Raw genomic sequence first — 13418 nt, forward strand, 5'->3', positions numbered from 1 at the left:
GCAAGATTCCATCACTGTCCATGTCCTTTTTTCTGACCCCACTCTTTTGCCCTGAATTCCTGCTGAGAAGCTATGTGTTTCCTGGAAAGTGCAGGAATGAGGAAAGGGGAGAAAATTCTGGAGTCTACTTTGGGCCATATCCCTTCCTATTTCCACTCCCTGCCTCAGTTTTCTCATCTGTTAAATGGTAACTCATGGAGTAGTTGCAAGCACGGAAAGATAAAGATGGGAAACATCTTTGAAAGCCCCCAAGTCTAATGGTTCAGAGGAGCTCTGGTCTCCTGCCCACGCTCTCGAGGGGACCAGGCTCTGCTAGGCAGGAAGCACTGAAATCTCTCTGGCCCCCTCCCTTCACACCCATGCACATGCTCAGCCTGCAGTTCGGGGAGACTCTGTACTTCACCTCCACCTGTGACATCAACGGGTCCCAGTCCCCCACCGCACACTCGAACAGATGAACGACGTGAATCTCGGCAGCCCTGAGCAGCACTATTGGGTCTCTGCTGAATTCGGTGGGGCAAGAGTGCTGACTGCAGAAGTCAGAATAAAGAGCTCATGAGGCGGGGCCGATGCCTGTAGGATAACACCTCGGCTGAGGCCGGCACTCCCCTTGGACACAGGTGGGAGGCCTTCCCATCTGGGCTTTTCACAAGAAAGGAAGGCCCTACTGGAGGGGAGTTTAGCCCAGAGGACAGCTCATCCAAAACAGTGGGTAGCCCAGACACCCAACATTCCAAACTTCTGGTGAACCGAGCAAGAGGCACTTGGGGCTGGGACCCTCCCACAGAGCCCAGTGAGGCATTTCAGAGACAAGAAGATGGCGGGTTTAGGTATGGGTACAGCACCCTTCTTGAAGCCAAGGCTTCAGTCCTGCTAGGACCAGAGCAGCTTGCAATTCTTCGAAGCACAACTAAAGACAGGTGGGTCAGTAGTAGGAGAGCAGGGCAAAGACTTTCAAGAACTTAGTAAGGAGGCCATAGAGCTTTGTTGGAAAGTCAGTAACCAGGCAATCTCCCCTCCTGATCCAGCACGCTATGGAGGTGAAGAATGGGTAACACCACTGTTTGGATGGGACTTTTCTGAAGGGTTTCTTCTTAGAGAGACGTTAAGTCTAAGCTTAGAAATTTGAGGTCTTTCTTCTGCAAACATGTCACAAAGAAAGATCTCTAACCTTGTTGATTATCTGAAGTGTTCAGATTGTGGGCCCCTCAAATCTGGGGTCTTATGATGGTATTTATTCTTGTGGAATAAGGAAAATAGGTATGCACACAGACACCCTGGTTCAAGTTTGCTTTCCAAAGTCACTACTTCTAGAGGGTCAGAGAATTGCTGAGTAAGCAATCGAGTATCTCCTAGAAGCTTGAGCTCACTGGCGTGGGCATCTAGTGTGACTTCAAGACCCTGTAAGCCTTAGAGGTTCTGGAACAAATCTTGTCCCAATCTCCACGAAACTGATACTAATGTGATGTCCCTGACCAGTTCTGCTCTGAGGTCCTGCACTCCTGTCGCACCTGCTTGGGTGCCTCCAATAGTTTGCTCTTTCCCTTCCTGCCAAAGTCCTGCTGGTAAAACCCAGTTTCCAGCATATTAAATTACTTTCATTTTGGCCTTTTAACACTCCCCTTGGCTGTTTTCTTCTTGGCTCCATCTGTACTTTGGGAAATAAATATCTTTAATACCCGCTCATTAAATGCCCACTCTGCCAGCTGGTCTTCTGGCCTCTGGTAGGACCACGAGCCTGGGCGGTCAGAGGGCCCCACAGATCAGTGCCTGAGATACTACCTTGGGAATATTAGCAGTAATGGCCCAATCTGGATCCTACCCATTAAAGGACAATGGTGAGTTTTAAGTAGATGTCACAGACTCTGGAAATTTGCAGCCCAAAGCCAAATGGCCTTTTATAGAATCACTTTTGGATGTGGGGAAGGACTTACCCATGCTTTCCCGGAGTGGGGACCAGGAGGATCTCTCTTCCAGGCTCGTTGTGTGGCAGCAGCTGGGCGACGTACCTCCCAGAAGGCTGTAGATGCCTGTGCACGGAGACAGCCAGCCTGCAGTGCTCGCTGCTGCTCCTCATCCATGGGCTCAGGATGGTGTGCTTGGAGTTTGCGGAGGTGTTGAGGAGGAGGAAGGAGCCTGGCAAGAGACAGAGAAGGTGACTTTGCAGGTGTGTCCAGAGAGGAGGACCAGCACCATCTCTGTGGCTGGATATAGAGACCATTGGCACCCAAGCCAGTAATGCCGGAGGACTTTCTTACCTTCTTCACATACACCAGTCCTCCTTCCCTGTTCTAAGATTATCTCTGTGAAAAGCAAAGCCTGAGGCAAGAGAATGGTAATTCAGGACTTGGGCTTTATAGTTTGGCAGACTAAGGTTCTGACTTTAGCTCCCCAACTTGCTAGTACTATGTCCTTGCGTCTCAAGTCTTCATCTGCAAGATGGGAGTGAAAACACCTATTCCAAAGGGTGGTTGTAAGGATCATGCGACATAAGCATAGAGGACAGCATAGAGGACAGACCATAAGCATATAGGACAGACCCTATTAAATAATCAATTATTTGACTTCCACTGTCTTCTACGTCAAAGTAGAGATGATAGCTACAGATTCTTTGCCAAACTATAATGGGCACAACTAACAAGGTGTCACAGGAAACTGGAGAAAAATATGGGGGGTTACCCATATCCCCAAAGAGTAACCAGCATCAGAAACCTAACCTAGGTGCTAAGACATTCTGCTGGACTTATATCCTGGTCTAGACGGATGGCTTCAACAGTCACTGACTCTATAAATGCACCAAGAGTGGAGCAAAGACATCAGTGCCATCTTGCCAATATCCATGTAAGGTGTTTCCACACCCCATGAACCAGGGCACACTCGGTGCCTCTCAGGCCCCCCGACAGGCCAGTTTCAAATAAAAGCTGACCTGAGCTCTCCATATTGCCTTCAAGCCAACTTGGCCTTCAATTTATGGTCAAGTCAGAGTTTCTCAGGAATGTATGGGTTGGCTCTACAGTCGCAAATAGTGCTGACAAGTTAAATGTTTCCCTTGAGAGGTGGGTGGCTTGGAGAGGCAGCATTTGGATCACACATTCATGGCTCCTGCTCCTTTGGTTACTGGATGGGTGATCTTGTGTGAAGCATTAACTTTCTTGGATTTCAGTTTCCTTGCTTATAAAACAGGGTGAAAAGGGTTGGCTGAACTCAATCAACTCTTAAGATCCATTTCAGCTCTTGAGTCTATGAGTCATGTGAATCTGTAACTGGTCTCCATAAGGAAAGCCCTACAAATCCCCCTGGTGCCATGCCTGTAGCAGAGTTTCCCTCTGGGGCAAGTCAAGCCTAATTCCAGTAGCACAGGCCAAGTGATCTATAAGAAACCTGTATCCATGGGGCTTACTGTCAGCATAAAAGCACAGCACCATTTTATTGTTTCAGGCATTCCTTCTGATGCATTAATTTTATTTGCCATACCTCCGCCTTGAAGTTTTGAGCCATTTGATGCTGCTTCTTTTGCAGTGGAAGCCTATTCCAAGATCCCCGACTCCTCGGCTGGGAATGAGCTAATGAGTGCTCAGTCGCCTACTGAAATCACTCCAGAGCCCTTCGAACTGGTCTCTTTCTACAGACAGCACAATTCACCACGTAGGGAAATGAGCTAGCAGTCAGGGGCAGAGAATGATGCAGATGAAAAGAAGGAATCCCTACTGGACCCGTTCTTCAAGGAGAAGGTTTTATGTCAGGAATTGGAAGATTTGCAAAATTCCAGAAGTAGAGAATTATGACTTCCAGGTAACATCAGGGTGAGGTCAGCACAAGACTGTATCTAAGTGGGACTGGGGTCCTGGGGTTAGCACTGGAGACTGAAACCTCTGTGATTGCTGGAAAGTTTCAGACATGGCAGATGGGCCAGTGAAAAGTGCTCTACAAACCTCAATAAATAATCTACATTATGACCCTGTTTTACAATGGGAGAGATATTCTCATCACAGAAGTAGAAGAAATAATAAATAAATATAGAATAAAAATAAATACATACAAAAATAAATAAAAATAGAATAAAAAACTCAGAATTAGAAAGGACTTAAAGATCATCTAATAGGAAGCCCTCACCTACCTAGAGAAGCAGACTGCAGGTCAGAGTGGGGAAATACTTGTCCAACTCTTGATACGAAACTCCAGACCAGAGTCCAGGTGTTGGGATTTCTAACCAGAGCTCTTTTCCTTGTATCTTTCTCATTATCCTATCATATCCCTTATCCTAAAATACGAGGAGGGTGCGTTATGGCCAAGCTTTATGGCTTAGACACTCAGAGGAGGAAAAAGAGAGAAAGGCAGATAGCTGGATGCTGGATCGAATCCATTTTTCACTGGCTCTTTTGCTCGCTCTTTCTTGCCCTCAAATTTCATTTACTGGATGCCAATGTTGAGCAAACATCCAAGCACTGGCTCTGTCCTGGGGACACAGACATAAACCAGACACAGTTCTGGAACTCTGGGTCCATAGGGGGATGAGGGCCCGGGAAGAACAGCCATCAACAGGAGAGCTTATAAAGTCGTAAGACACATACAAGGGAAGCACTTTCAGAGGCTGTGGGAAGAAGACATTAGGTTCAGGTAGGAAGACTCATAAAGCAGATGATCTCTGAGCTAGATCTTAAAGGGAGAGAAAGACAAAGATATTGGCAGAACTGGCCATGTGGAAGCTGAGAGAAGAGGAGAAAAGGCATAAATGTAGGAAGTGCGTAGGCACACTGGGTCACAGCGGGACAGCTGAACATGAGGCTGGGGTATAAGCAAGGGGAGGGCAGTGGGGTTGGGAGCAGATCCTACGGGACTTCTAATTCCTGGCTGAAGGTATTCAACTTTTTTTTGGAAGAGCTTTTTGAGGAGGAGAGTGAGGTCGTCAGAGCAGTGCTTTAGGAAGATGAATCTGAGATGGTGGTGGAAAGGAGCCTACTGACCCGACCTTGTCCTATAGCATCAGTCACACGAGGAAAGCGTGTAGTTAAATGCCAGTGGGGCGTGTTTAGAGCGTTATTTTTTAAAGCAGAAGTGCCATGTGGGGGACGGACTCTGGGATCGACAGGGGTTTCCAACACTTACATGAGTGTGTCTGTCCACAGCAGGTGAGAATCCTGGAAGCATCTCTGGGGGCAGAGTCTTGCTCCGGAGACTTTGGGGCACAGTCTGGGGTTAGGATGGAGCCAGCCTGTCACACAGAGGGGAGTAACTACCGGACCCTGGTCTGACACCCTACTCTGATGTTTTCAAGTGGATGAAAAGTCATACTGAAATCCAGTTTGGGAACTGTGGAGGGAAGGAATGTGAGGAAGAGGAAGGCAGTGTTTTCCTTCTTCTTAGAAGGATTACGTGCATGTGTGCAGACACATCCCCAGGGGAAACTCAAGTTCCCAGCGGGAGAAAAATCAAGCTGAATCAGGCACTAAGTTTGGGGCTCCCCCTGCACCACTGTTTCTCCCTCCTGGGTTTGGGAGCACATGTGGATTCTGTCCTTCTAATTCAGTAGCTCAATAATGGGACTCTTTCAAAGTTGACTGGAAGATGGATTATTTTTCCAGTTCTAATATGTGAGATGATGTTTATATGAATTTTATTTTGTGCAACTGGGCTATCAATAAAAGCCTGAGCTTAAAGTATTTTCACTGTCAATGAAACTCTAGTTGAGAGCTATCTCTTCATCAGCAGCTTTCCTCTTTCCAAAAAAAAAAAAAAAAAAAAAAAAGGAAAAAATACATTTCATAAGCTCCTTGGGATATTGTCAGTATAAATCTTTTAAAGTCAGTGAGCATTTCTGTCTCCCCTCCCTCTTTTCCGTTTCCTGTTTATTTCGCTCAGAATAGCTTGGGGCTACTCAGAGGCTCCTGGGGTCCCTTCTAATTAAGAAGGATGGTCTGGCAGCTCACAGACCCTCCCCCAAGGTGGGCTGGGGGAGTGGAGAAGCAGATCAAAGAGTGAGCCTTGCTTAGATGGTGCTGCGATCCTGTTTCCCTCACTAGCGGATCATGTTGTTATGTTCCATGATTAAGTATGAAATGGTTATTAGTTTTTTTTACCTCAGTCACCAATATAGGGATATGTAGCTCTTATCACGGTCAGCGGGGTGCAAATTACGGGCCAGAAACCAAGGGGCGTGAACCTTGGAGTCAGACAGACTCATTCATATCCAGGCTCTGTCTGTCTGGTTCTAAGCTTCAGACAAATGATTTAAACTCTTTAAACACTAGGTTTGCTTGAGTGTAATGTGTCTAGCCTCTGTCACGTGGCTGTTGTAGAGATTAACACACGTGACATGGCCAGTGCGGTGCCTAGCCTCTGTGGGTCTGTGAGAGATGTCGATTTTTTGCTTTGAGGGGTGTCTTCATGGGAAGCTCCTTGTAGCTATTCCTAAACTCACTGTCAGAAGGACTGAATCAGGAGGACTAGCTCTGCCACGACCAAGCCTCTTTTGTAAAATGAAAGAGTTGGATAGATCTCACTAAGGACCCTCCCAGCTCCAAGCTGTCAGTAATTCTATCTGCCTGCCTAGAATATGGTCAGTCTAAAGGAATCATGTGAATCCCCCAAGTCCCCAAATCCCAATGGCTTTGCCTCTTTGGCAGTTCTATAGCAACAGTTTCAATTGGTTGGCCGAATTCTCTGTGAACTCTGATTTCCTGCCCTGCTTCTTCTCTTCCGATCTCCACAAACACATCCCTGGGAAGGGCTCCTAAACTCCCGTCATCTGTTTCTGTAGACGCTTCTGCTACAAGGCTGGTACCACTTCCAAATATCTGGTATTGAACACAATGCCTGCTACAGGGAAGGTACTCACTGACTTCAATGAGTCAACGTAATATATGCACATGGCCCGAAGTCAGACAGTCCAGAATGGTTCATAATCATAGTTTTCTCAAAGCTATCCCTCAATCCTGCTCCTCTCCCCAAGTCCTGGAAACATAATTTAAGGATTTCTCATTTCTTTGGTGTCCTCCCTCAGGATTCTAAATATGGCGATCATCCTGTTACTTGTGGATGCAACAACTTTCAGGCTTACATCCAGGGGACAGTTAGAAAAATGGTACTCTCCCCCTTCTAATTCTTTATTTCTTAAATCCTGTTTTACTTTTTTATTACTTGCCTTTTTAATTTTCCATCACAATTGTATTACTGGCCGGTTTCCGTAGTGTAGTGGTTATCACGTTCGCCTCACACAATTGTATTACTTTATTCATCCACTTTATACACCATTCCGTTGGCTCTCCTCACTAGAAGATGGCTGTTAGTCCTTCTGTCCTTGTCCACGTCCACCTCCTGTGTCAGCTGGGCTTTTCCTCACATTGTCAACATTGCCCAAGAGCGATTAAGTCTTGTGTTTAGTTTACAGGTTGATATTAAACCTTGACGATCAGTAAGCAGAACTTTTACACTGATGTACATATATTTCTCCAGTGCAGTGAAGAAGGGTTCTATTTGCGACCTTCTCCATAGGTCCAAACAACACATTCTACTTCATGAAGAATGTTTCTAGCATCAGAATCAAATGAATATTCTTTCTCTGTCTTAATTTGCCTCATGTTTGAGCCCAGATTTTCTTGTGCAGTTTGTCTTTCCAGAAATTTCTAGTTGCTGTTCTCTTTTATTTTATATCTGCCTTCTTTCTTTCCTTTTTCTATTTATTTTCCATGTGCCTTTTATACCGTATCACTAACACCTTTATATATTCCTTGAAAAATCTCTCCGTTCTTCTCAAAGACACTGATTTCCTGTTTTAATTTGGACCAGCTGTTTTCTGGGCTTCCTGCAGAGCCATTATTCTGGGATTTATTTTCACTGGGATTCTTCCATCAGCCACCGTCCTCAGGAAACTTCCTTAGGGGAAACTCATTGTGAATCTCTGAATATCTGAATTATTTCTATTTTGTCTTCACACTTGGTTGACAGCTTTTCTGGAAATAGCCTCTAGATTAGAAATTCTGCTTCAGAAATTTGAAGGCCTTACTTCAGTGTTGTCTAGCATCTGTGTGACTGAGGAGAAGTCCGAGGCTAGTTTTATTGTTAATTTCTTTGTAGTCAATCTGTCTCTTTTCTCTTCTTGGAGGTCTTCAGGATTTTGTTATTATTATTTTTTTTAATGTGAGGCTTGAACTCCCCACCATGAGATCGACACCCGAGCTATCATCAAGAGGCAGATGCTTAACCAACTGAGCCACCCAGGTGCCCCTCAGGATCTTTTTTTAATGCTGAGTTGCTAAAATTTCAATACAATGTCTCTAGGTACAGATCTTTATAAAAACTCCTCCTGGCATCTGGTGGGTTCTTTCAATCAGAAAACATACTCTTCTTTCATCTCTAGTAAATTTGTTTTATTATTTCCTTGATGCCTTCATTATCCCCTCTTCTCTACCTTAAATTTTTCTGAAGAGTTTTACTTTTCAAATTTTACTTTTCAAATTAATAACTTTCAAATTAAATTAACTTCAAATTTACTTTTCAAGTTACCTAATTTATCCTTGTTTTCTCTGGGAACAATTTTTTTTTATATTGGTATTTCTTTTTCGTTTTTTTTCTTCTTTTTAAAAAAGATGTATTTAGTTACTTTAGAAAGAGAGAGAGCACGTGTGTGGGAGGGGCAGAGGGAGAGGAAGAGAGAATCCCAAGCAGATTCCACACTGAATGCAGAGCTCGACTTGGATCTCGATCCCAGGACTCTGAGATCACAACCTGAGCCACGCCAAGAGTCAGATGCTTCACTGACTGAGCCACCCAGGTGCCCTGGTGTTTCCTTTCCATGCTGCTGGGCTATTCATAGGCTGGTTGATCCTGGATCAGCACCTTATAGTCAAACAGGTGAGACAAGGATTGCTGATCGGGCTTCAGTGCATGTAGATGGTGCTTGACCTGTCAGAACTGGCCTGATGGCAGGTGTCAGGGCTCTGCTACGTTGCTGGTGCCTGCTCCGCAATGCCAGCAGTATGCACACATCATTCTGGGCACGAACACTGCTGCTAGCAGTCTTAGCACCTTTTCCTTTCCCCTGTGGTTGGGTATCCTATTACTTTTAGTCTGGAAAACTGAGGTTGAAAGGGGATGGAGACACATGGGGTAACCATACTCCAGACAAATTTTACTCTGTTCCATCCTTCCAGAGGATCCCTTATCAGTGCTCAGCTGTGGTGTCTCCCAGCAGATGTGTTCCCTCTTCTGCGCTAAACCCTCTCTGCATCTTTTTAGCTATGGCAACTTCAGCTTCTCCATCACCAGCCGTGTGCTCTTAAAATCGCTCATGGGTTTCCTCCGGTTCTGCCTGCTAGTCAGAATTTATCCCTCCATTGAAGCCTTGATCATCACTTGAGTGGTGTTTCAGGAGAGAAGGAGACAAGCGTGCGTGCAACCCACCATCCTGAAGCAGAAGCCTCTTAATCATATTCTTTGAAAGAGAACTTTGGTAAACAGATGGATAGATGGACAGACTTCCATCTCAACAAACCATACAGAACTCTGCCACCATTGGCTAATTGTCCATATTGCAATTAAACCATTAAATCATTATTATAAGCTATTATTCATTCGATTGATCATGATGCCAATCATATTGATGGGACCCAAGGAGCAGCAGAAGTTTAATGGGCTGGAATATGGACAGAGGGAGTACAATGTGACCCATGCAGGCCTCATTCTGGACACATGCCATACTAGCTGTGGTATCAGGGGATAATGCTGTGCTGTCCCCCAGAGTACGTGTCACAGAATACCAGCCCCATGCAGGGCTGACAGGTCTCATGGGGAAGCTCTGGGATCAAGTTAAGTAGGAAGGAAATAGGCTTTTTCATTGCAGGGCTTCCTAGAACCTTAGCAGGTCAAAGAGTCATGACTTTAAGAGAAGAACATAAAATTAAGATTACCCAGATTCCTTTGAGTACAGAACTCTTTTGCTGTTGTGTATAATGTACCACAGAATGTGCTCAGTAACTCGCCTCTAATGCATTTCTGTGCTAGAGACTGCAGAAAGAAAGGGGTAAAAATGAAAAAAGAAAGGTTGTGTAGAAGGTGAAGGATCTATCTGTATCACTAGCATCTCTTAAATCTTACATCTTCTTGGTTTGTCTGACTTAAATTGTCATCTCATCAAGAACTGAGCTCCTCAGGGCAGAATCCTGCTTCTGAGAGGCTCCTGCGTTACCGTGTAGGTCTCTCTACCTGATGGGATTTAAAAGCACTACATTCCAAGTCTGGCCTTTTAGAATGTCAGAGCCAGAGACAAATGTGGTGGTCACAAAGCTTAACCCCTAGCTCTACCGGGGAGAAAACCAAGAAGCAAAGAAGTGAAGGACTCGCCCAAGGTCACATGGCAAGTCAGTGGTGGGTCTGGAATTGGAAGCAAGGTTCTCAGACTCCCTTCCCAGCAGAAGCTCCAGTCCCCACTTGTCTAGGAGAGAAACCTTTGATGATGTTTTTGGCGAGATACCCTGATGCCCCAGGCCTTACTTTCCTCTCTTTGTACCCTGACAGCTCTGAGGACTGTGCCCAGCATATGGTCTCAAGCCCATCATCTAACTATGCACAGAGGTCAAAGACCAAGGCGTGGGCTGGTGAGACCCAGACACATGAGTTCTCCTTTGGAAATCACTCATGGGGGCTATGGTGGTCCCCGTTGCTGGGCATATTTGAAGGTCTCCTTTGTTCATGTGATCTTACAAAGCGGCGATAGCACATTGGTACCACATTAAGAGTTTCCTTATTGTTTAGTTTTCACACTCAACTTCTGCTACCCTACCCTCAACTCAGGCTTTAGGTTTCAGTCCAGAATTCTGAAACTTAGAGGAAGGAATAGGTGGTATTATCCCCATTCGGGAGCTTGGCCTAAGAGTGGGTTAACTTAGGAATTCAGAGCTTCAAAGACCTAGAGCTCTTAAGGGTCATCAAGTGCCACCTTTCACCTTGCGGGGCAGGAAACTCAATCCAGTAGGGGGAAGGGGAATGGTTGGACTCCAGAAAGGGCAGCTGGCCATGGTAGGACCCAACTCTGGGCACTTTGACCGTCTCTGCTGTGATGGTCTGCCACCAGGACTTAAACGTGTTGCTTTACTGTCCCTTCATTGCCAAGCTCTCTGAAGAGAAATGCTATCAGCTTTTGATATCAAATGATTAGAAGAACCAAGTGTGCTCATTAAGGGAGGGAAGGAAGGTAGGGGGAGTTGATTTTCCTTGACAGTACTGTTAATCTTAACACTATGAGTTCAGTTGTAACCTAAAGTCACAGTACAACTTGCGTGTTTGGTGGAGTTCTGCAAACTCCCTCTCAGGTCCAAGTTCACTGATGCTTGTGTGTGTGTATAGTAAGTATGTGTAGATTTGTGTGTGCATGTCTACAGAGAGCTATAAAAGGGTATGTGAGTGTGTGTGCATGCTTTTACAGATTCCTTATTAGAGCTCTGGCCCTCTTAAAAAGAAGAAATCTTTCTGGGGACACACTTTTTTTTGTTTGTTTTTAACCAACAGGTTTCGTTTAGGAAAAAGGGGAAAAGCCAATAATCTCTACATTCTGCGTGCATGTCCTGGGGTGTCAGCAAAAAAGATAATAAAAGGCAAAGCAAATAAATAGAAGGAACAGAAGCTAAAGTGCTGAGAAACCTCTTTTTCCCTAAGAGCTCATTTTGGTAATCCTCAAGGAAAATAGAAAAGCACTTGATCTGATGAGAGGGAGAAAGGAGAAGCCAAAAGAAAACTAACAATTGATTTAATTCAATGAGAAGCAGAAGGAAGGAGAGAGAAAATGATCTGCTGTTGGCGGGGTAGGAAAGGGAGAGAGTTAGGGGACCAAAGTGCCTTCGTTGTAACAAAACCCACTTTGGAGGGAGAGAAGCATGAAATCAGGTTTTCCCTTATCCACATTGGTTCTTAACTCTGGAATCAGATTATTTAACCTTTGCTTTAAGTCCCAGATGTCAGGGTATAAAAATCGTCCGTGTTACTTTTAAAATTTTTGCTAAGAGGTAGCAGATTTTATTATCTTTCTGTGCGTTTCCTTGATTATTTTTGAAGTTAAAATTTTAAAAAGCAATTTTTTACCCATTTCTTTGTGGGAATCTCACAGGGTCTTAGCTTCATGATCATAAGCTCTGACGTTCCACGTACTATGGCTCTCAGACACTCCTCTGTTGAAGAAGGAGTACAAAACGTGGGCCAACATTGATCACCAAGCTACGCAGCCCAAAAGCAAGAGGAGGCCGTGTCACCTGCATGCCACTCTGGGCATGCGGCGTGAAGCACCAAGAGACCATCCCGCCCAAATCTTTGTTTTTCAGAAGAGGGAACTCACGTGTAGCAAGGGGCCTACGTAGTTAGGCAGAGTTCTCAAAGGTTCTAAAACAAGCTGGGTTTCTTTCAACTGGTCTTCCCACTTCTTGCTTACCTCCCCCTTTCCATTCTGCACACACAGCCAGAGCCATCTTCTTAAATAGAGTTAGTTACTCCCTTGTTTGAAAATCTCCAATAGCTTCCCACTGACCGTGAATTAAAATCCAAACTTCCAACTATGATCTAAAAAGAAGGCCAGAGCAGACCTGACCTGCATCAGATGCCACAGGTTGGCTCACTCAACTCAACTCCATGACCAACTTCCTCCTCTCTTGCCTTTCTCTTTTATTGAGACTGGAAGTTAAAAAATGACTAGTGTTTACCAGTCTTCTTGACAGATAGGAGTGGCCTTGTGACACATTCTGGCCAGGGAACCGTAAGCAGAACCATACTCATAGGTTTGCCAGAATTAGCAAATAAAGATACAGGACACCCAGTTAAATGTGAACTTCATTAATAAATAGTGAATAATGTTTTTGGTATAAATATGTCTCAAATATTGCATGGGTCATGTTGAGACTGAAAACATTATTTATTGTTTCTCTAAAACTCACATTTAACTGGACATCCCGTGTTTTATCTGGCAACACTCTGTGCTGGAGAATTTTGAGATATCATTCCCCCATCCCCCACTTCTTTCTTTTTCTTGCCTGGAACATGGACAGAAGGCCTGGAGGGGTAGCACCGGTCTTGTAACCATAAAGTGACAGGCAAGAGCATGTGGAACAGAATGGGAGTTGAGTCACTAATGGGGTTGCTGGACATCTGCACCACTGCTTGTCTCTGGTCTTCATAAGGGAAAAATAAAACAAAGCATCAAAGATCTTTCTTTGACTAAGCCTCTGCAGCAAGGGCTTTGGTGGTTGTGTAGCTGACTCTGTGAGCAGGGATCCTGGCTGTCTCAGGCCAGCTGTTAGTGCCTACCACAGTGACAGGGACAGTGCTTCCACAGTGACTATTTGCCAAACAGATCAAGTGACAAAAAAGCAGTTAAGTCATTTGTTCCCGTATATCTTATCTAGACTGGTGTCATTCTTCTTATTTATATTGGGGAGAAC

General features: G+C 44.9%; 1 protein-coding gene across 1 annotated transcript in view; it reads right to left on the reverse strand.

The window, feature by feature from the left end:
- ALK (ALK receptor tyrosine kinase) overlaps positions 1-13418 on the reverse strand; it is a 673357-nt gene that overhangs the window by 305501 nt on the left and 354438 nt on the right. The window contains exon 4 of the mRNA XM_059405373.1: positions 1935-2136. Coding sequence (XP_059261356.1) covers positions 1935-2136 — 202 coding nt within the window. The remainder of the gene's footprint in view (positions 1-1934; positions 2137-13418) is intronic.

Source organism: Mustela nigripes, chromosome 7 (assembly GCF_022355385.1).
Source record: "Mustela nigripes isolate SB6536 chromosome 7, MUSNIG.SB6536, whole genome shotgun sequence".
In the NCBI taxonomy this organism is placed as follows: Eukaryota; Metazoa; Chordata; class Mammalia; order Carnivora; family Mustelidae; genus Mustela; species Mustela nigripes.